At 45.4% G+C, this 23,418-nt stretch overlaps 1 protein-coding gene across 2 annotated transcripts in view; it reads left to right on the top strand.

Moving 5' to 3' along the window:
- Positions 1–12,583: 12,583 nt before the first annotated feature.
- The window catches only part of C4H3orf70 (chromosome 4 C3orf70 homolog), an 85,742-nt gene continuing 74,907 nt past the window's right edge, over positions 12,584–23,418 (top strand). The window contains exon 1 of one of the 2 annotated variants that reach the window (XM_008266586.5): positions 12,584–13,196. In XM_008266586.5, coding sequence (XP_008264808.2) covers positions 13,004–13,196 — 193 coding nt within the window. In that variant the 5' untranslated portion in view covers positions 12,584–13,003. Of the gene's footprint in view, positions 13,197–14,283; positions 14,366–23,418 lie in introns of those variants that run through there. The other variant, XM_089330894.1, reaches the window with a different exon arrangement.

The raw sequence follows: 23,418 nt of genomic DNA, 5'->3' as shown, positions 1-23,418 counted from the left end.
CTTGAATTCATCTGTTGTTGGACTCTAGATACCTACTACCACAGTCTTTGCATAATTTTCTATATATATATATACATATATATATATACATATATATATACATATATATATACATATATATACATACATATATATATACATATATATACATATATATATACATACATATATACATATATACATATATGTATATATACATATATACATATATACATATATGTATATATACATATATACATACATACATATATATACATATATATACATATATATACACATATATACATATATATATGTATATATATACATATATATATACATATATATGTATACATATATATATGTATATATATATATGTATATATAATTTACTATAAATATATTCATATGTCTAACATGAATATATAGATATAACTATATAGATTACAGTTTTCCTATTAATGTGATAAGCTGCTATCTTTTCTTCCATGTACTAGTTTTAAGTCTCTATAAAACATAGTAAATAGTATATATAAGATGTTTTCCTTTCCTTTTGCTGAAATAAAATCTTTTTTAAAAAAAGGATTTATTTATTTATTTGGAAGTCAGTTACACAGAGAGAGAAGAGGCAGAGAGAGAGAGAGAGAGAGAGAGATCTTCCATCCTCTCCCATCATCTTCCATCAACTCCCCAGTTGGTCGCAATGACCGGAGTTGTGCCGATCTGAAGCCAGGAGCCAGGAGCTTCTTCCAGGTCTCCCACAGGAGTGCTGGAAACCAAGCACTTGGGCCATTTTCTATTGCTTTCCCAGGCCATAGTAGAGAGTTGGATTGGAAGTGGAGCAGCCAGAATTTGAACTGGCACCCATATGGGATGCTGGCACTGCAGGCGGCTGCTTTACCCACTATGCCACAGCGCTGGCACCTGGAACAAACTCTTAATATTTAGATTCATAAAGGAGATTGGCCTAAATGGTTTTTTTTCTACTTAGATTTTAAATCAATCATTTTCTCTCTGTAAATGAGTCAGAGACATGCATTTCACACACATATATTCATATACTTAAAAGTGTATAAAAGGGGGCAGCACTGTGGCCTAGTAGGTTCAGCCTCTGCCTACGGTGCCAGCATCCAACATGGGCACTGCTTCCTGTCCCAGCTGCTCCACTTCTGATCCAGCTCTCTGCTGTGGCCTGGGAAGGCAGTAGAGGATGGCCCAAGTGCTTGGTCCCCCGCACCCATGTGGGAGACCCGCAAAGAAGCTTCTGGTTTTAAATCGACCCAGCTCTGGCCATTGCAGCCATTTGAGGAGTGAAACAGCAGATGGAAGACCTCTCTCCCTCTCTCTGTAATTCTCTGTAATTCTGCCTCTCAAATAAATAAATCAATCTTTTTTAAAAAGTATATATAAGGTAAGAAGAGTATTTTTTGTTCTTTGAAAGTGTGGAAAATTTCCATAAACTCACCAGGTTTTTTTGGAGGGAGGTAACTTTTTGTATTTATTTTTCAGTTATTTGATCTGTCGTAGTGATTTATATTTTTATAAGAAAGCACTCATTTCATTATATTCATTATTATTACTTGTATCTATATGTATTCAAATAGTATTTTTTCAAATGTTAATCTACTTATGTTCTTATTTCTAATCTTATTCATTTGTGTTTCTCTTCTTGTTTTCATTGAGACAGTGGTGTTTTGTGTAAAAATCCCTTTTTATTGTTTTTATTTTTTCCATAGACCAAGCTAGTTTTGTTCTTCATTTTATTTATGCATATTCTTCCCACCCCACAACATCTACTTGGAAATCTGAGTGACAGAGAAAAAGAGAAGAGAGAGAGAGAGAGAGAGAGAGAGAGAGAGAGATCTATCCATTGGTTCAATAACCCCAAATGTCTGCAACAGCCAGACTGGGCCAGTCTGAACCTGGGAGCCAGGAACTCCATGCAGGTCTCTCATACGGATGGCAGGGCCCAAGCACATGAGCCATCATCTGCTGCCTCCAGAATGCAGCAGCAGGAAACCAGATTAGTGGTGGACTAGCCAGGACTCGAACGGGCACTCCAGTGTGGGATGCCAGTGTCCGAGGTGTTGGCTTAACCGGCTGTGTCACAGTTATGCATATTTGTGTTTCACTTTTTTCTGCTCTTGACCTTGCGTCTTTTTCACCTAAGTTCATCCTGTGTATCTTCTTTTTTACATAAAGGAGATCAGTGTGCTGTTTTCCTCCAATAACTGCTTTATGTGTGGTGTCCCCATATAATAATGCCATGGCTAAAAGCATGGGCTCCAGTTCAGGTTGCTTGAGTTTAAATTCTGGCTTTAGGCCTTACCAGCTGTGCTGCCTTGGGCAAGCTACTTAATCTCTCTGTGCATCCAGCTTCCTCATGTATAAAGTAGGGAATGACTACTTTGTATATTATTTCTGTAAAAATTACATGAAATATACAGTGAACACTTAACATAGTACTTGGCACAGAATAAACTGTTAACAAAAGTTAATGTGTTCATCATTGTTATTTTTAAACATTTTTAGGTATTCATTTTATTTATTTGCAAGGCAGAAAGAGACCTTGAGAGATCTCTCCTCTGCTGGTTCACTCCCCCAAATGTCTGCAGAAGCCAGGTCTCCCACACGGGTGGCAGGGGTGTGGCTACTTGAGCCATCCCTGGTGCCTCCCATGGTGTGCATTAGAAGGGAGGTTGGAATTGGAATCAGAGCCAGGACTTGAACTTGGGCACTCCAGGATGCATGCAGATGTCCCAAGTGGCATCTTAAACACTGTGCCGACAACTCCCACCCCGTTGTTATACTTTTTAATTGGCAAGTCTGAATGTTCCAGTTCCTTCCATAGGACTCCGAGGAAAGAGACATTTCTGCTGGGAGGTGGGATGGAAGAGAAGCCTGGGTTTTGAGGTTTGGTCTCTGGGGGTAGGGTAGAAGAGGACCCATGATCCCCAAGCTCATTCCCTGGATTTACAGCTGGAAAACCATGGGAACTGCTTTCAAGAACTGGCGTTGGTAGCCTGTGACACCCTCGAAGTTCCAGGTAACTACATTTTGGCCATTTCTGCTCTTCCCTCACCTCCTCATCCTCACCAGCCTCTCAACTCCACCCTCAATCCCCTCTTGACCCCAGTTCAAGTTCAGGTGAATTTTCAACAGGTATCACTTCTATTGTATTTGAATTTAACATGTGATATGACTTTAAAACAAATAAATTTGATTTTCACATGGGTTTTTCAGGCACAGGAAAATGAAATGTGTCTCAGACCAGGCCAGCTCTGGCCATTGCTGCCATCTGGGGAGTGAAACAGTGGATGGAAGATTCTTTCTCTTTCTCTCTCTTTTTCAATCTCTCTCTCTCTCTCTCTGACTTTCAAATAAATAAATAAATGTTTAAAAAAATACAAAGAGTGCGTAGTTAGCCAATCCTGTCCATCTCTGAATCCACATGTCGCTCCTCTCAGTCACATGCAAAGCTATTTGAGCTTCAGCTGCCAAGGGTGAGCACCCGTCCTCGGACTCCCGAGGGGCATGAGGAAGGCAGGGTGCGCCCAGCTGTGCCACCTGGAAATCCTCACAGCTGCCACCAAGGCTCAGGTCTCTCCTGCAGGAGAGGCTGCCTCTCTCCCAAACAGCAGCTGCCCCAGGGAAAGCTCACTGCCGGGGAGGGGAAGAGGCCCTGGCCTCCCTCTCATTCATCGCAGGTGCACTAGCTCTGCTCTGCCTCCCCATCTCACCCCCTCCAGTCCTGCAGAGGTGCACAGCCAGCTGAGCAGGAATGAATGGCAGGGAAAGCAGGAGAGAGAATCCTCACCCCTTTGCAGCTGGGAGAGGGAAGGAGTTCATTTTCCACTTATATGGAAAACCAGATGCAGCCATCCATCACAGGCACTGCTTGGGAGCGACCTCGTGGGTGATTCTCCTGGGTCTGATACCTTGGGAGTGAGGGAAAGCAGAAGGACCCCTGGAAAAAGCTTCCGGCTTTGTATGGGCTATGTGTCATCTTCTGCGACTGATTTCACAGTGACTTTTCAAACGGCAGCATCAGGTCCCGGATCAGCCCTGCTCCCCCAGGCTTCTGGCCTCCACTGAACACCCGAACGCACGTGCCCTAGGTGAGGCAAGTCAGTCCTGGTGCCTCTCTGTCTTCAGTACCTTCTACTGGAAATTGGCCATCCATCGCTTCTGATAAAAGGACAGCCTCGGGGGCTTGTACATCCTGTGACTTCCCTCCTCTTCCTTCTTGCCTGCCAAGGCGGTGATCCAGACAAAGCCTCACCCTTAGGAATTTACACTGGGAGAGAAGGGGGAAATGGGGGTCGGATCAAGGGTGGAATTAGAAAGGATTTGCAGTGGAAAAGGATAAACTGGGGTTGGGATTAGATGAGGTCAAAGTGGGATATTATGAGAAAAGCTGTCAGGGGAAGACAAGACAGAATGAGTGTGTTGGTGACGCGAGGCAGCAGCACAGGCGGCGCAGAGAAATTGCACCTTGGGAGCACCCTAGTGAAGCTCCGCCCCTTGGAACCACCCCCACACTTCAAGAACCAAATGTACTCTGGCTTTCGTTCTTAGAATCTTCCATCGCACCGGGCACCTTCTGACATTCAATTTCCCATCTCTTAAGGAACTCGCAACAGAAGAGAGGGAGACGGGTACACAGAGACAGATACCCACCCCCACCTCCTAGACACTGAGTAGAGAGTTCTAGCAAGATGCTCCTGCCGACTCCTGCTCTCCGAGTGGACTGTGTAGGACCCTCGCAGCGTGCTGGGGTACCCTTCATTGGGAGAAGGCAGCCGTTGTTATATCATGATCGATCATAGTGCCAGCGCCACTTCTCAGGTGCCTGTTTGTTTAGTGCCAGGAATTATACTTGACATTTAACAATCGTGACCTCATTTAATCACAACAACCCTACTAAAATTGGTATCCGCAGTCCGGAATGCAGCAAAAGAAATGCTGGTTCAGGCAGCACATTACTCACTCATCCAGTGACACCATTAGCAAGTGGTGGAGGCCAGATTTGAACTTGGTGTTGTCTGACTCTAAAGCTGCTGTCCCTTCTCAATCAGCTGTGACAGCTCACCACGAAGCATGGTTAAAGCCAACTTCTCTCGAAACTCGGTTCAGCCGTGCAGGTGGCTCAGCCCTGGGAGCTCACACCTGGGACTCATCACTGCTTTACCTTATTTTGATGGGCCCTAGAGGTGCTGGGCTTTGCAGCCTCTCCCAGGGTTATGCCCTGAGGGTCTCAGGACAGATTCTCAGGTGCAGAACCCTATTTCAGACATCTCTGAACCATGTATCCAATTCAGTATTGCCATTTTCCACATGGCTGAACCCCAGCCACTTCCTTTTGCACACTTCCCAAACTGGACCCATTTTACTTGTTTCCAAATGTGTTCTTTCTTCTTTATTCCCCAGCCAAAGCCTGGCATTGTCTTTGAGACCCCTCTGCTCCCAGAGCCAGGCCTCACTGGCTTTACCTCCTCAGGGTCTCTCCTACCCACTTTACTCTCCCTCCCATCCCACCCTTTCTGCCCTCTTTGTCTCCCTGTTGGACCAGCAAACGCCTTAGCTCGTCTCTACTCATCCTCTTGGCCTTTCTTAGCATTTAGAATGCACAGGGGATCCCATCCCTGTGCACTCAGAATTCTTCAGTGGCTCCTGTACTAGTTATCTCTTGTGGGATAACAAATTGCCCCACAACTTGGAATGTTCAAACAACACCTATTTATTATTATGTCACGGTGTCTGCAGGTCACAGATCTAAGTGCAACTTGGCTGGCTAAGGTTTCTTACAAGGCCAAAATTCACGGGGTCGGCCAGGCCTCTGGTTTCATCTCAGGGACTGACTGCAAGGATTTGCTTCCCAGCTGACTCATGTGGCTGTTGGCAGCCTGGCATCCTTCCTGGCTGTAGGCCAGGATGTCAGCGTCTTGCTGTGTGCTTTCTGTATTGCCATTCACAACGTGGCAGGGGGTATCCCCGGGGTGAAGGCCAACACAACAGAAGTCACACTCAATGTAGCCCATTCTTGGAAGTGACCTCTATCACAACTTTTGGAGTCACCGAGTCCAGCTGAAGTTCCAGGGGAGGGAAGTGCACAAGCATGTGACTGCCCGGAGGTGGTGATCACTGGGAACCACTCTAGCCACCTGCCGCAGCAGCAGTTCTGCCCTAGATGGTGGAGATCAGAAACCAATGGGGTTCCAGCATTCCCCGGCAACGCAATCCAGCCTGGACGGGAGCAGCTGGGCCTTACAACTCCAATTCATTTATGCTTCTGCTAAGTATGTGCACGCAACAAGGTGCTCCCAGCTGAAAGATGTACAAAGATTTCTGGCTTAGAAGACCAAACAGCGTGGCCTTTTATGATCCATCCTTTCTGTGAGAACTTTGATGGCTCCAGGCAGACATGTGCTTCTCCCTCACTCTCCTCCTGGGCTTAGTTTAAGCTCCTAATCAAAGCAATTACCTGTATACCCTTTGGGTTGGTTTACATCCACCCTTTCAATTATTTCCAGCATCCAGTTTGGGGCCTGACACCTAGCAGACTCTCGATGGCTATGTGGGGAGTGGCGTAGAAGCTGGCTGTCACCTGAATGCTTGAAGCCTGGAGTGTGGATGGATCACTGACCGCCACCACCCAGCAGCTTTCTGGGTTGCATGTGGCATGTCAGCTGCCTCATTTATAATCCATGAGTCAGTCATTGTATTCCAGATTATTCTTCACTGTCATTTTAGCCTTTAGCTGCTTGCTGAAATGAGCTAATTAAAGCCGAATTATTTTAATTGCTAATCATCATGAAAAAAAAGATTTAAAAAATATAAAATTGGAAGTGGCAGAATGTATGTGTTATCCAACCATCAAAAGAAATCTGCATGTTCTCGTTTTGTGAGTAGGAGAGGGCCATTGCTTCCAGAAGCAGGTGTGGACTGCCAGAGAGTGAAGAGTGGGCTGTGTGTGTGGAGCACACAATTGACCCAGATTCTACTTCTATTAGTGTCGCCTCACATCAGTCGGGAGAAGTCCGGAGGTCATGGGTTCAGACGAGCGTGCACGCCGAGGGTGTTCTCTGATGCCTGCCCTGGGCCACGCCGTTGGACAGTTTAATGACTGCCCTTCCTGCCCTCCCCTTTCATGTTCAAAACCTAGCCTAGAGGTGTACTTTTCCACTAAAAATTTTCATGGATAAAAATACTTCTCTAGTTGATAAAACAGATTGGCACAGAACTGCCCGTGTTTCTTTCAAAGAGTAGTTGAGGAGTGGGATGGTGATTTTTAAAAATCCTATTAAGGTGACCCACAAATACCAACCACGATCGCCACTTCAAAAACAGGAGAAATGTTATCTAGGGCTGACTTCAGGTCAGCCCTTGATGGGGCCGATGGTGTATTTTGTGGGAAGGCTGCAGTATCAAAAGGTGAGGGAGCGGACACGGCGATTTCTCTATTATGGGAGTGTTGCTGCCGTGTCTGCCTACTTCTTTGGATCTAAGGTTGCTGCAGCCTGTGTCATCTATGGGGGTAAGGCATTCAGCATTATTATAAGCCAGGTCTTAAAGTAAGGTATCTTTTTACCATTCTAAGACTACAAATGTGTCATCTGCTCCTGAGGGTGTAAGATGTGAAAGAGACGTTTAGTACTTCCATACCATTTCTGCATTTTTCAACCATAAGTCTTTAACGTGTCCATTGAGATACATGTGTTGAGTGTCTCTTACGTGCCCCACATGACATCCAGTACTGAGGAAGTACAGCACCTGCCTCACTACTTGACGGACCAAGTAGTAGGCAGAGCAAGTCCTTAAGTGTGGGGGACGGAGTGGATAGAAGTCCCAAGTGGTAATGAAGCTGCAGCTTGAAGGAAGATATGGTTCCCCACATGTAAAGGGGGTTGAGAATAGGATGAGGGAAGGCACAGAGACAGGCAGGAGGGGGAATGAGATGTCCAGAAACAAAACAATAATTTAGGGAGCTTACAGATTGGGTGGCACTGGGGATACCTGGAGAAGAGGCTGGGAGAGTTTGTCTGAGGGTACTCTGAAAAGTTCGTGGGAAAATGGGATAAAAAGATGAGTTTATTTTGGTACAGAAAGCCATAAAGCCATGCATACTTTTTTCACGACATGTGTTTTCCATGAGCTTTTTAAAAACACCACATATTCATGGATTTCAATTTTATTTAATCAAGATTAACATATCTTTTAATGTTCTTTTCCACAAACTTTCTGAAACACCCTTGAGCATCCTACAAAGGAGTGGCCAATGGGAGGCGCCAGGGGTTTCCATGCCAAATGCTGTGTGATTGGATTTTTGTTTGGGAGTGACCTCTTCTCAGCATACTGAAGGGAGGATTGGAGCAGAGGCTGTGGACTTTGGGGGCCGCTTGGTGCCGGGGTGAAGCTGCCTCTCGTGTCGCTGGCATCCTGTATTGGAGTGCCAGTTTCAGTCTTGACTAATCCATTTCTGACCCAGTTCCGTGCTAATGGGCCTGGGAAAGCAGTGGAAGATGGCTCAAGTGCTTGGGACCCTGCACCCCGTGAGAGATCTAGATGGAGTTACTGGCTCCTAGGTTTAGCCTTGCACAGACCTGGTTCTTTTACACCCATTTCGGAGTGACCCAGTGCATGGAAGATCTCTCTGTCCATCTCTCTTTCTATTTCTCCCCCCCTCCCTCTTTTCCTCCCTCAATTTCTCTCTCTTGCTCTGCCTTTCAGATAAGTAAATAAATAAATAAATTTGAAGAGAGAAAGATATTTTGCAGACACGGAAGCCCTGTAGTCTCTGGGAATTTATTGTGCATCAGCAGTGTGCTAGATACAGAACTCAGCTCTTCATATAAACGATCGGATGCAAGGTTCACGGCAAGTGAATGAGCTAGGAACAGTGATTCTCACTTGAGAGAGGGTGCTGAATAACTTGCTCAAGATCACCCGGCATGGTGGTCAAGAAGTTGAGCTTGGATTCCATCCTGAGAACAAAGCTGCTGTTCTTTCCTCTACTCTGGACAGGGTGCCGAGAGTCTGACTCCTGCCGGCAGCCACGCTGAAGGGACGTCCCCCCTCTCACAGGAGACGCTGGTCAGTTGCAGCTCATTGGAAGCTCCCCCAGCCATATCATGATCCTCATGGCTTTCACATGACGGATTGACCAATTACCAGCAAGTGATTTATAAGCATTGTGGAATTAGTTGCTTGGTTCAGTCAAGCACCCCAAAACTAACTGATTTGTAATGACTCAATTTGTCCAGCGGTTTGGAATGAGCATAAGGCAAGCACACGTGATACAATAGGAAGGGAGTATCTACTGTTTGCAAATGACATCTGAACAAAAGGGACTCAAATGCTAGGTCTAAAATCAGGTGAACAAGACACCGCTTTGAGTTCTAAGAGATGTTCTGGAGAAGCTTCTGGGTTTTGTTGTTTCTGTTGGTAAAGAAGCTGAAGCCAGGAAGGCATAAAAGGATTTGCTGAGGTCTCCCAGCCAGAAAACCACAGCACTGAGGCTTCAGCCATTCCCACGGTGCTCATGCCAGACCCTAGAGACCTTTCCTCCCACGCCACACTGTAACACTGAGCAAGTCACTTTGGCTTTTGATCCTCAGTCACTTGTTCTCCAACTGCCAGGTGGATGTTGTTAGCTTTTGCTTTATAAGAAACTACCCAGTGTTAAGGAGCTTAAAACAAGAGCCATTTTCTGTAATTCTGTGGGTTCTGTGATTTGTCCTGGTGGTCTCTCTGATCTGGACTGGCTTGGGGGATCCATCCTGCACTCTTGTGCTTCTGTGGTCAGCAGGTGGCTCTAGGCTGATCTAGCATAGCCTCATTCATCCTGCTAGTAGCTGACAGACCATTGGTGGGGATTGGCTGCCCATCAACTGGGCCACCTCCAATCAGCCCCACAAGCCACTGCCCTCTCCTGCAGGCCATTCTGGCTGATACACATTGTGGTTTCAGGGTCCCGCATGCAGAATGAAAGGGCAAATCCCAAAGAGCATGCTTTTTTGCAAATTTTTACTATGCCTTCTTTGCCATTCTCCCCTTGGCTAAAGCAAGGCACAAAGTGCAGTAGGCACCTTCTGAAATGGCTCCCAATGAATCCTGTGTTCTGATATTCCTGCCCTTGGGTAATCTACTCTGATGGAGTAGGGCTGGACCAACTGGCTTGCCTCTAACAAATAGAATACTGCAAAAGTGATGGTCCATCACTCCTGAGGTTAGAGTATAAGAGTGTGATGCTCTCTCTGACTCTTCTTCTTCTTCAAGATTTATTTTACTTATTTTAAAGACAGAGTTACAGAGAGAGATAGAGCCAGAGAGAGAAAGACAGAGAGAGATACAGAGAGAGAGGTCTTCCATTCTGCTGGTTCACTCCCCAAATGACCACAATGGCCAGAGCTGAGCTGATCCGAAGCCAGGAGACAGGAGCGTCTTCCAGATCTCCCATGTGGGTGCAGGGGCCCAAGAACTTAGACCATCTTCTACTGCTTTCCCAGGCCATAGCAGAGAGCTGGATCGGAAAAGGAGCAGCCAGGACTCGAACCGGCACCCACATGGGTTGCTGGCACTGCAGGCTGGGGCTTTAACCCACTGCACCACAGCACTGGCCCCTCTCTGACTCTTCTTAAAGACACACTGTATGTGTGACTGGTCCTAGGGAGAGGCCCTGCAACCAGGGAGAAATGGAAGTCTCAGTCCAAGAGTCCCCTAAGGAACTGGATCTTGCCAAAAGGCAGTGAGAGTGAGCTTGGCAGCAGCTGCCTCCTCAATTGAACCTTCCCATGAGAATGCAGCCTTGGCCAGCGCTGTCATTGCAGCCTGTGCAGCCTCATTCATACCTGGGCTCCCAACCTACAGAGACAGTGTATTGTTTTAATTTGGGGGTTATTGTGACACAATAGAAAACTACTACCCAGAGTTAAGGGCAGAGTCAGTGTGAGGGGACTATCCAAAGGTGTAGTTACAAAAAGCGTCATTATATGAACTATTCCCACATATCTCTATATTGTATTCTTTTTCATGTACCTTTTCCACTAGCTAAGATGGCCTGTTTCATGTCCCGTGAAATCTAATAACATGGTTCACCCTTGACTAAAAGCCATAGAAGGATCCTGTTCCAATGGCTAAAACACTGTTAATGACTAAAACACTGATTATGTTTTAAGGATTATGTTTTTAGGACTTCCGTAAGATGATAATACAGTGAGTTACAGGTTGGGGAAGGAGAAAAACAGAGTAGGACAGCTGGAAATCCTCTGTTTGAAAATCCTTGGTTGGCTTGCTGCAATAATAGCTCATGGATTTCTTTGAAGTTTCCTCTTCCTTTTGTTCACGTTATTCTAAGATGGGCCCGACTGTGCACTGAACAGCAGGGATGCATGGAGTTGAATGAATTACAGACATACTTGAGGGGTTTTTTTTGGGGGGGGGGTTCTTGGGGAGGAAGCTGAAGAGATGATGTTTACACTTGTTTCAATGTTAGGTTCCTGGGGGGACCACATTTTGTGATTTTGATTCAGCCCTTTCTTGCAAACATTGCTGCCAAATCAAGCCTGTCCCAAGCGCCTAATAAGCGAAGATTTCACTAGATCCAGATAGACACAAATTCCTTTTCCCTTCCCGAGTCAAGGCTAAACAAAAGGAAAATTCTGAAGCTTACTTATGGCAGCCAGAATTTCAGTGCTGGAGACGAATTTGGTTATTTCAAAAGGCTGATGCGCCTGTCCTCAGCACAAAGCCGGAAAGGACTGAGTGAAGCAGAAGGTGGACCTGGGCGTCGAAACGCATCCCCACATAGCAGCCGTGCCCTGAGGCCTCGCTGGTCCCTGAGCCCTGTTCATTGCAGGCGGTTTCTTGCGCTCTGAGAGGCCTGCTCCTCAGGAGAGAGGGTCCCTTCCTCTTCTGGCCCCGAGGCAGGGAAACACTAATTCCCAACAGTGCTTTCCAGGAGCAAATGGTTTGTTTTCTCTCCCAGAATCCAGCCTGGGTCAGTTGTTAGCAGCAGAGCCTGCCACGGAAAATCTATTTAGAGCAACCGGTTCCCAGGAGGGAGGCAGGGCCACCCCCAGGGGCAGTCACAGCGGCCCGGCCCGGCGGGGCAAGCAGTCACCTCAGAATCCGAGGGAAACACGAGTCCAGTCTGTGAGTCCACACACTCAACTCCAAGCACAGCCATGCCCATCCGTGCACACGCCAACCACGCATACACACAGGCTACACAACTAGTCATACCCACACCCCCCACACTCACACCACCTCCACTCCAGGCTCACACACCCACGTCACACACGCACACCCTCATGTACCACGTAAGGCACCTAACAAGGCATCCCGGGACGTCTCCCGGGCGGGGTCCCTGGGCATGGACACTCGGGGAGCTGAGACCGAGGGAACGTGGGGCGCGCTTCGGGGGCGGCTGCTCGTGACAGAAAACACCCCTCAGAGGCGCGCCTGGGGCAGCGCCCGAAGGCCCGGGAGGGCGCGGCTGCGGGCTGCGCAGCCCACAACGTCCTAAGGGACGCCGGTGTCCGTTCGCCACACGCCCCGACACGGGGGCGACGCGTGCGGGACGTGCGCGCGGGCGGGCGCGCGCGGAGGTACCAAAGGGGCCCTCCGTCGGGCCTGCGTGTGAGGAAGGAGCGAGGGGCGGGAGGTACACTCGTAAGAGCGAGGGGACCCGGTGACCGCGCCACCCGGCGGCGCAGCTGTGAGGGGCCGGGATCACGGAGGGACGCGAGGCGGAGGCCGAGCGCCGGGCGCGTGCGCGCGTGCGCGGGGGGCGCGCCGCGGCGGAGGGAGGAAGGGAGGAGGCGGCGGCAGGCCCGGCCCCGGTCGCAGCGCCCGCCCGGGGCGGCTCCTCCCGAGCCTGCGGCCGCCGCTCTCCTGCCGTCGCCGCGCGCTGCTCGACTCCTGGCCGCGCTCGCTCTCCAGTGTGAGGCTCCCGCACGGTCCTGCCCGCCCAGACGCCGCCCGTCCCGGCTCCCGCGCGGGGTTCCGCGCGGACGCGGAGGAGATGAGTGCGCCGGCGTCCGCGCCCGAGCGGGGCTGGAAGAGCGAGAAAGTGGACGAGGCGCAGGCCCTGGCGCGGAGTTGCGCGGCCCGCAGACCCGACTTCCAGCCGTGCGACGGGCTCTCCATCTGTGCCACGCACAGCCATGGCAAGTGCTTCAAGCTGCACTGGTGCTGTCACCTAGGATGGTGTCACTGTAAGTGGAGCGGCGTCTCGCCGCCTTCCGCCGCGGTGCTGGGGGCGCCCGCGGGCCGTCCGGGGTGGCGGCCGGGACTGGGCGGCCGCCGCGGGGCCGCGGGCTCGGCCGGGGCTGCTGTGCCGCAGGCCGGCCCCGCCGGGGCTGCCCGCGACTCGGGTGGGCGCTGCCTTGGCCACGAGGGCGGCTGGCGGGCAGCGCAGCCCGAGCCACTTCCCCAGGTGGGTGTCCCCGTCCCGGGAAGGCTGGGATCGGTGTCTCCGCCTCTCTCCTTGCTGCCCGCCGGGCTGGGGCAGTGCGGGGGGCAATGGCAGAGCGCAGGCGGCGGAGCGGATGGCCGCGGAGGGGGAGGTGCCCTCTTTCCCCCTCTCACTTTTGTGTCTCTGGGCTGCAGTTTTAAAGCAAGAGCCTTTGGGACTCGAATTGTGTCCCATTCGGTGTGTTTTCACCGAGAGGGCCCTAAGTGTGTGCGATTGCTCCTACGAAGTTAATATTGACACTTTGGAAGGGCGACCTATGAGTCCGTTAAAATTGCGAAATAAAATGAATGAACGTAAGCTTAAGTAACCTTAAACTGGTTTATAAAGCCACAATTTAATGGTCTAGACCCTTTCTCTATATTTATCCTGCCTGTGATTTTAAATAGATTCAACTTAAGTAGCCATTTAATCAGAATTCCACAATTTGATTTGTTCATGCTGTTTGACATGCTCTACTCATTGCATCATTTCTTTTTACAAATATATTCTAAACTTAGTTTCCACATACCTTATAATAGAGTGTTTAGGACACAGATTTTCCAAGTGGTCTTAAGTTAAAATTATCTTTTTTCTTTTTGGTCAGGAAAAAAAAATGGCTCACAACCAGAGATGCAGTACATAACAAATCCTTTTTTAAACTAATTGAATATTTTTAGTTGAATTTATGAATCTCTATCAAAGGATAGAGAATTCTGCATTTTCTTTGCAAATTCAAGGCACATGAAGTGGTATTGATTTGTGGGTGTGTGAGTGTGTGGTGCATGTGCTGATGGGTCAGTTTCTTCCTATTTCTCCTTGTTCCTATTGTGCTCAGATCTGTTCGCAATTGGAAAGCACTGCCTTGGTGGAGGTGCAGACAGCAGCTGTAGCAAAGCTGCCATGCCCGAGTGCACAGGCAGCCTGAGTCTGGTGAGTGCATTTCCCTGGGAAGTACAGAATCTTAGTGTAGAGTGTCAGGAGCCTTACAGATGGTTGAGGTCAGCACCTGCCTTACTTCAGCAGTAGCCCTTCTAAGTACACCACTGCGGACCGCAGCCTTGCGGTGTTCTCCGAGGGCTTCATTAACCTTGACTCTTCAAATACTCTTCCTTATATGGAGCTGAAGTCAGTTACTTTCTAGCTTCTTTCACTGATCCTATTCCTGCCTTGTGAAATCATATAGAACAATCGATTCCCATTTTTAAATCATAGATGACTATACATAGGAATTTCTTGCAAACAGGGGCCATCTTCTTGTTAACCATTCTCAGAATGTCTTTCCTGAAGTAGGGTGGAAATTCACGTTCACTGAAGGAAGGAAGAGAGCCATCATTTTCCCCTCAAGGCACTGTTTTGTCCTGTTTATAAATCTGCACTCTCTTCTCCTTTCCTTTTATGGAGTAGTGTCCAGGCCTCTAAGCATCCTGGTTGTCCTGTTCTGAACATTTGCCCATGTGGTTATGACCTTTGAAAGCCCGTGAGCCCTAAAAAAGTACATGCTCTCCCAGTTGAGGTCTGGTAAGTCTGGGGGTGAGCGAGACTGCTTCCTCCCATTTTTGAGATATTACTACGGCTGCAGCTCGCAGCGGCGTCTTAGCTGTTCTGAAATCCACATCACATCATGCCGAGCTTGCTGCCATCAGATTGAACCAAGCTTGCTGTCAACTAAAGCCAATACATGAATGTGGTGCTTTGGAAAACACATGCGACACTTTAAGCCACGGCTCGCCTCTCTCAGAGTTACACATATATTTTCGGGCACATAAACTGACCCCTTCTTTACTTTTCCCTATTACATTTCATTTTATTAGCTGGCTCTTTCTGCGCTGATAGTGCTCCGGCAAACGTGGTGAACATTCCTAAAATGCACTGGCCCTTCTGTAAGAAGTGTGGCAAGCGCCAGTCCCACAGAGTGACACAGGACAAGGAGGCCTGAGTCTGTGTATGCCCAGGGAGAGCTGCGTCTGCTGGGGAGCGGAGTGGCTGTGGTGGGCGGAGTAAGCCGATTTTCCAGAAAAAGGCTAAAACTACAAAGAAGATTGTGTGAAGGCTTTGAGGGCATTGAGCCCAACTGCAGATCTAAGAGAATGTTGTAAACATCTCCAGCAGGGAGGAGATAAAGGGAGAAAGGGCCAAGTGAGTGATCAGTTCTGGCCTTCATCTTCTGTTCTGTTATGAAGACAATACATTCGTAAGTTTCACTTTCAAAAATGTTGTTTTATTAGAATTAGCTCATTTTTCTTATTGTATTTTTTTGATCCTGGTTTTTTCACAATATATATTAACTACCTACCCCCCTCCTGAGTTTCATTGTTGGACACAAATAATATTTCATATCTTCTTCAGGTTATTGATAAAATTGTTGAACAGGACGAGACCACAGATACAGTCCTGAAGCTTCATGGTAGAACTGCCTTTCATGTTCACAGCTATTCATTCATTCATTAATGAATATTTGTTAAAATTGTTCTAACATTTACCTCACCACCTAATTGTATTATTATCCATTTACATTTATCTTGTCCAAATGGATATAATGAGAACCTGATCATTTAACTTGTTCAGATCCAACTAACACAGTTTTTACTGCTGCTTTTATTTATAACCCATTTATTACAAAAAGAAAGGAAATTAGATTAGTCTGGCATAACTCAGGTTAGTTCCACAGACATTTATCACTTGCTTTTCTAAGTGTTTAGATGCTGTTTTTGAATAAATGTAAATTTAGAAAAGCTTCGATGTCCAGTATACTGGACTGTTGTTGGCATTTCTCTCTGTTTTTTAAACAACTGACTTATGTTTATTTGTTCTTTGCCAGTCTTTGGCAACCCTCTGGCTCGCTCTGCTTCCTCTGCTGGCAGCAGTTCAGCCATCCCATTCAAGAGGAACTTGACTTCATTTAAAGCAGCCAAGTGTTTGTTACAGTCTCCTCACCTACACTGGGCATCATTCTTCATCCCCATTTTAGTCCAAGCATCATTTTCTTGAAGCAAAGTTAATATGTTACAGAAGTTGTGCTTTTTTTTTTTTTTTTTGCATTGCTGACATGCATGGTATCGGTCCTGTGCAGAATTCCTTTGCCTCTCTTGAATGTGTTTTGAGCACATTCACTCTATGAGACATTGTTATGGAAACTCACTATAATGTGAATATGTGAATACATGGACAGTACCCTTAAAGAAGAGTCAAAGGACATGATCCATGCTACATTTTTTTGGTAATTTACTTAAATTCACAAATTATATAGGTGAGAAAACGACATTTATTCACCAAATCTGAGAATGCTAGAATGAAAGGATTACCTTGATACTTGAGAAAGGTAGATTCAAAACAAATAAGAACATTCAGCTTTATGTGGTTGATGTTAAATTATGAAATTCACAACCATATGAAATAGAAAAGGCTGAAATATATGTACTTAATCATAAAGGTCATATGAAGCATACATACATATATATATATTCATAGGTGCACTTCTTGATGTATTTTTTTTAATATTTTATCTATTTATTTGCGAGTTAGAGTTACAGACAATGAGAAAGAGAGAAAGGTCTTCCTTCCGTTGGTTTACTCCACAAATGGCCACAACAGCTGGAGCTGCACCGATCCGAAGCCAGGAGCCAGGTGCCTCTTCCGGGTCTCCCATGCGGGTGCAGGGGCCCAAGCACTTGGGCCATCTTCTACTGCTTTCCCAGGCCATAGCAGAGAGCTGGATCGGAAGTGGAGCAGCCTGGACTCAAACTGGCACCCACATGGGATGCTGTTGCTGCAGGTTTCAAGGATTAACCTGTTAGGTCATGGTGCCATCCTTGATGTATTGTTAAAGGAAATGATCAGTGTATTTGGGTTACAATGGATTTTTTAGGAGAGAATCTGGGAGGAAAACCGTAGTATGTTCAGTTGGCATCCATAACAAAGATAGATTATTGGACTGAATAAGCCATTACCTTTAGTCTGTAACTTTGTTTTTTCCAAGTAAGGAATAATATTGGATTGAATTAAAGAGTGAAAGTTCCAAAAGGAGAATTTTGAGAGAGAAAAAGATACATCGTGGTTAGAGAAAAGAGGTAGCAAAGATTAAATCGTATGTAGGTATTATACAATAGATTTTTCATGATTAAAGTAGACAGACTATAAAAAATATGAAATTGTTTTGGAAGACAGGGATAAGTGGACAGATCTGAGAGGTATTTGAGGTGAAATCTACAGGCTTGTTTAGATTTCAGAGAGGGACGAAAAGGAAGGTTATTAAGGATAATGTCTGGGATTCTGCCTAATGGAAGTTTGATGAATGGTGGTGCCATTCATTAGCAACAACTAAATCCTGGAGAAAAATTAGGATTGGGAGGAAGATCATGAATCCAGCTTTGGACCTAGTGCATTTGAACTGCCTCTGTTATCACATAGTGATGTCAGTATGTGGTTATGTACAGGAATCTGTAACTCAGAAATTTTGGCTGCAGGTACAATGGTAGTCATTTACTTATTTATGGGTTATATTTGTAGCTATGATGGAGTGTACCATTGCTAAGGGAGGGACCCTATTATGAAAAATGAAGATAACCCTTAGGGTTCCCCTGAAAATACCAACGTTTAGAGTCTGGATATAGGAGGATGGGCTGACAGAGGAATCCAAGAACAGATGGCTAGAGAAGAAAAGTATAGAAAGTATGTATTGCAGAAACCAAGGGAAATGAATGTTTTAAGAAAGAGTTCAAAGATGGAACCTGTTTTCAACAAGTTAATTCTTAGATACTGGTGAAATGCATAAATAGTGGTTTTCTTTTTTATTAAAGAAGGTGAAAGGTTCAGGCTTGAAACAGCAACTTTAGGAATATGCTTAATGAAGTATTGTTAATGCTACCTGAGACAGTGTGTTCTTCCAGGTAAAAGAGAATAGGTTGTCAGGACCTGAGAATAAGGACACAGGGATAAGTTAATATTTATTGAGTGATTACTTTGTACATATGTGGGCTTATTATGCTGAACATGTAATAGCTAATTATATCATTATGTCCATTTGACAGTTGAGAAAAAGAGAAGTTGAATAATTTTCCTAAGGGCACATAGCTAGTAAGAACCAAATTCCAGACTCCTAAGTACCATAGGTACTCCAGAGCAGTTTAATAATTGGTAGGGGGCAGGTGTTTGGCCTGACAGTTAAGCCTCTGCTTAGGATGCCCACATTACCATATCAAAGTACCTGGGTTCCATTCCTAGCTTTGGTTGTTGATTTTATGATGACTCAAGTAATTGGGGTCCTTCTAACCACAGGAGAGACCTGGATTGAGATCCTGGTTCCTGGCTTCAGCCCCCTAACTGTTACAGGCATTTGGGGCATTATCTCCTAGTGGATGAGAGATCTCTCTCATAAATAAATATATACATGTGCTACTTACATACTAACATAACTTTAAAGATTAATGAGCCAAACCAAAAGAGCCTGATTCCATTAAAGCCAGTGATGGGAAATGTCTTTTTTTTTTTTTTTTTTTTGGAATGTTTGTTTATTCTTATTTATTTGAAAGGGAGATCTTCATCTGCTGGTTCACTCTTCAAATGCCTGCCAATAACCGTGGCTGAGCTAGGCTGAAGCAAGGGAACTCCATCGGGATCTTCCACATGGATGGCAGGAACCCAAGTACTTGAGCCATCATCTGCTGCCTCCCCGGGTACTCATTCCAGGAAGCTGGGTTGGAAGTGGAGGCAAGCATTCTGTGGGCATCTCAGGTGGTGGCTAAACCTGCTACGCCACCCTGGGAAATGTTTTTGAGAAATGAGTGCTGAGTTGTATCAAATGCATATGTGAAATCCAGAAAATGAGAACTATAAAGAAGTCACTGGATGTGGTGGGGAGTGAAATCCAAGTGAAGAATTAAGGAAGAGAAAGTGATTGGGGGGCTGGCACTGTGGCGCAGCGGGTTATAGCCGCGGCACCAGCATCCCATATGGGCACTAGTTTGAGTCCCAGCTGCTCCACTTCCAGTCTAGCTCTCTGCTATGGCCTGGGAATGCAGTGCTTGGGCCGCTGCACCCACGTGGGAGACCCGAAAGAAGCTCCTGGTTCCTGGCTTTGGATCAGCTCAGCTCTGGCCGTGTGGTCATTTGGGGATTGAACCAGCAGATTGAAGATCTCTCTCTCTCTCTCTCTCTGGCTCTACCTCGCTATGTAACTCTCTTTCAAATAAATGAAATAAATCTCTTTTTTAAAAAATGATTTTATTGGCCGGTGCCGCGGCTCACTAGGCTAATCCTCCGCCTAGCGGTGCCGGCACACCGGGTTCTAGTCCCGGTTGCCCCTCGTCCAGGCCAGCTCTCTGCTGTGGCCAGGGAGTGCAGTGGAGGATGGCCCAGGTGCTTGGGCCCTGCACCCCATGGGAGACCAGGAAAAGCACCTGGCTCCTGGCTCCTGCCATCGGATCAGCGTGGTGCGCCGGCCGCAGCGCTCTGACCGCGGCAGCCATTGGAGGGTGAACCAACGGCAAAGGAAGACCTTTCTCTCTGTCTCTCTCTCTCACTGTCCACTTTGCCTGTTAAAAAATAAAAAAAAAATTAAAAAAAATGATTTTATTTATTTGACAGGCAGAGTTACAGACAGTGAAAGAGAGACAGACCGAGGAAAGGTCTTCCTCCCGTTGGTTCACTCCCCAAATGGCCGCAATGGCGGGAGCTGCGCATATCCAAAGCCAGGAGCCAGGTGCCTCCTCCCTGTCTCCCATGCGGGTGCAGGGGCCCAAGCACTTGGGCTATCCTCCACAGCAGAGAGCCGGACTGGAAGAGGAGCAACCGGGACTAGAACCAGTGCCCATATGGGATGCCAGCACCGCAGGCAGAGGATTAACCTAGTGCACCATGGCCCCGACCCCAAAATAAATCTTTAAAAAAAAAAAAAAAGAAAGTGATTAGGAGGTGACAGGTAGAGGTGAGTGGGTGTGCCTAAGATGATTTAGGTGCCACCAGCAGAACTAAGAGTTGGCTTAATGAAATCACATAATATGATGAGCTCAGTTTTCTGCAGAAGACATCTTAAAAGATGTCTGTCTCTTTCACGTTGAAAGCAGGAAGTGTGGGACTTGATGTAGTCTAATAGTTGATATTAGCATATCTAAAGAAAGATTGTTGCAGGCAGAAGGTAGATGGGCAGCATAGAAATTCAGAAAAATAGGAGTTGGAGAAGCAGAATTTGGAAGTGATTTTTTTTCAGGCTGGTTCAGAGAAGATGGTATGCTTCCTGGAAGGATGAATGCCTGGTCCCAAAGGCTGAACTGCCCCAGGAAATGTTTGGTGATAATTTGGCTTCCTATTTATAGATTTTCTATATAGAAAGAGGAGCTGATTAGAGAATTCAGCTCTTAGGACCTTCAGGGAAATGTACTTCTTTCTGTTTGTAAATTAGCATTATTATTATTATTGGTTATTCTAGTAGTTCTGTTTTCCTGCTTCTACACAACACTAGGGAAGGTTCTAACTTCCCCAGGGGAGTGCCATCTGGCATTCCCAAAAACATCTCAGTCATATCAATAACAGAAGCTACAGAAAATGAATTCAAGTTTGATAGTGAAAATTAGCCAAAAAAATCTTATATATAAATTATATATATAAATATAGTGGTAGTTTGGATGGAAGTCAACTGAGGGTTCTAACCATATTTAGTGATTGAGCAAAGAAGATACAGATTTCCAGAGGAAAGTTCTTTTAAGAACTCTCAGGCCAAACTCAAGAGCCCAAAACTTTTCTGTTTTCTCCTGCAACTCTTACAGTATTAAGTGTTGTGGTTAATTCTGTGATCCATTTTGAATTAACTTCTGCACAAGCCCATGCTGGTGGATGTCATTTGTTGAAAAGGCTGTCTTTCCTCCATTGGATTGCCTTTTAGATGTGTCAAAACTCAGTGTGTGGGCCCATTTCTGGGCTTTTAGTTATGTCACTGGATCTCATTCTTTGCTGATACCACTTGATCTTTAAAAAAATGTTTTTTTGACAGGCAGAGTTAGAGAAAGAGAGAAAGGTCTTCCTTTTTCCATTGGTTCACCTAAAAATCTGCTTCTGATTTTTCCAGTTCATGATGGGGTGAAAGTGATGCACATGTGTACAGGAATGTACTTTCATTCAGTAGAAATTGTACTTCAGAATTTGAGTTTTGATCTTTGCCCAGGGTAGTGAGTTGCATTGTGATACTTGCCATGCTGGGCTGTGGCGGCCAGACACAGTTCCCTGGTTAAGTACAAAATGCTGAAGCAAAACAGCTCATACTCTGTAGTATCCTGTGCTTCTAAGCTGTGATATTCATAGGTTCAATGTATTAAGTACATTACTGATTTATTAAATTTTTAAATTACAGTGAGTTTATTTGTAACCCCATTGTAAGTTGAGGAGCATTTGTATAAGAAGTCTTTAAATTGGGTAGGCTTTTCTTTTTCAAAATTGTTTTAGCTATATTAGTTTCTTTGCCTTCCATATGAGTTACAGAATAATCTTTTCTATTTATGTGAAAAAATTGCTGGGATTTTTAATAGAAAGTGCAGTAAACCTGTATAAGTGTGTTGAGAGAATTGAAATCTTTATGTGGAGACTTACATTCCATGAGCGTGGTGTGTCTCTCAGCATTTATTTAGATCTTCATCAGTGTTGAGTAATTTGTAGTGTGTAAGTCTGCACATGTGTTATTAGAATTATATGTAAATATTTACATTTTTTGACTTGTTGCAAATGGTATTGCACATTTACTATTGGTGTTCTGTACTTAATACTAGTATTTAAGAATATAATTTTTACATTTGTATCTTGTATCCTGTGACCTTATTGAACTCACTTGGAAGTGTCCCTCTAATGCCAGTAGATTTCTCGGGATTTTCTACAAGGACAATAGTTTGATCTAGAAGATAAGGGGGAAGTTTTTTTGCTTTTAATCAGCATACTTTCCCCTACATTACTTGCTTTATTGCATCAGCTGGAGCTTCCGATGCTGTGTTTAGAGTGGTGAGAGCATATATTTGTGCCTTGCTCCCCCTCACAGTAGGACGCGTGAAGGCTTTCACCTCGAAGTGCCATATCAGCAGTGGCTTTTTTGTAAGTGCTCTTCGTCAAGTTGAGGAAGTATCCCCATTCTTAATTTTCTGAGAGTTTTTTCAGAATCACAGTGGATATTAAATTTTATCAAATGCTTTTTCATTGTCATAAAATTCTTCCTCATTAGCCAGTTAAAATGTAGATTATAGTTATTTTCAAATATTGAACCAGCCTTGTACCCCTGAAGTAATAGTGAATAATTCTTTCCGTATGTTGCTGAACTCTGTTTGCTAACAGTTTGTTAAGGATTTTTATGTCTATAAGGGTGCTTGAAAATGTCTGTGGAAGATGGAATTAAAAGAGAAGTTTATTTTGGTACAAAATAATTTTGAAATTCATGCATATGAAAAATTTCAAAAAGTTCATGAAAAATGCATATTATGAAAAACTGCATGTATTTAAATATTTTTGCTCTGAAGTAAATTTATCTTTTAATTCCCTTTTCCATGAATGTTTTTAAGTGTCCTCGCATATTTATGAGGAGTGATGGTCTATAGATTCCTTTTTTATACTGTCTTCAGTGTTGGTATCAAAGTAATACTAGCTTTGTATAATGAATTGGGAAGTTTTCCTTTCTCTTACATTTTCTTGACAACAAGTATACAATTGATACTAATTTTTCTTTAAAAAGTTTGTAGAATTTTCCAGGGAAGCCATCTTGGTCTATAGATTTCCTTTTCCTTTTGATTGAGAGAGAGAGAGACAGACAGACAGACCAACCGACCGACCGACCTTTGGCTCTCTGCTTTACTCTCCAAGTGCCAGTGACAGCTAGAACTGAGCTGGGCTGAAGCTAGGAGCCAGGAACTCAATCCAGGTCTCCCATGTGAGTGGCAAGGACCCAATTATTTCAACTCTAACTGCGGCCTCCAGGGTCTACATTATCAGGAAGCCGAAGTCAAGAGGCAGAACTA

This window comes from Oryctolagus cuniculus, chromosome 4 (assembly GCF_051225735.1).
Source record: "Oryctolagus cuniculus isolate XC-2025 breed Fujian yellow rabbit chromosome 4, ASM5122573v1, whole genome shotgun sequence".
NCBI lineage: Eukaryota > Metazoa > Chordata > Mammalia > Lagomorpha > Leporidae > Oryctolagus > Oryctolagus cuniculus.
This window is presented reverse-complemented; position numbering and strand designations above follow the sequence as displayed.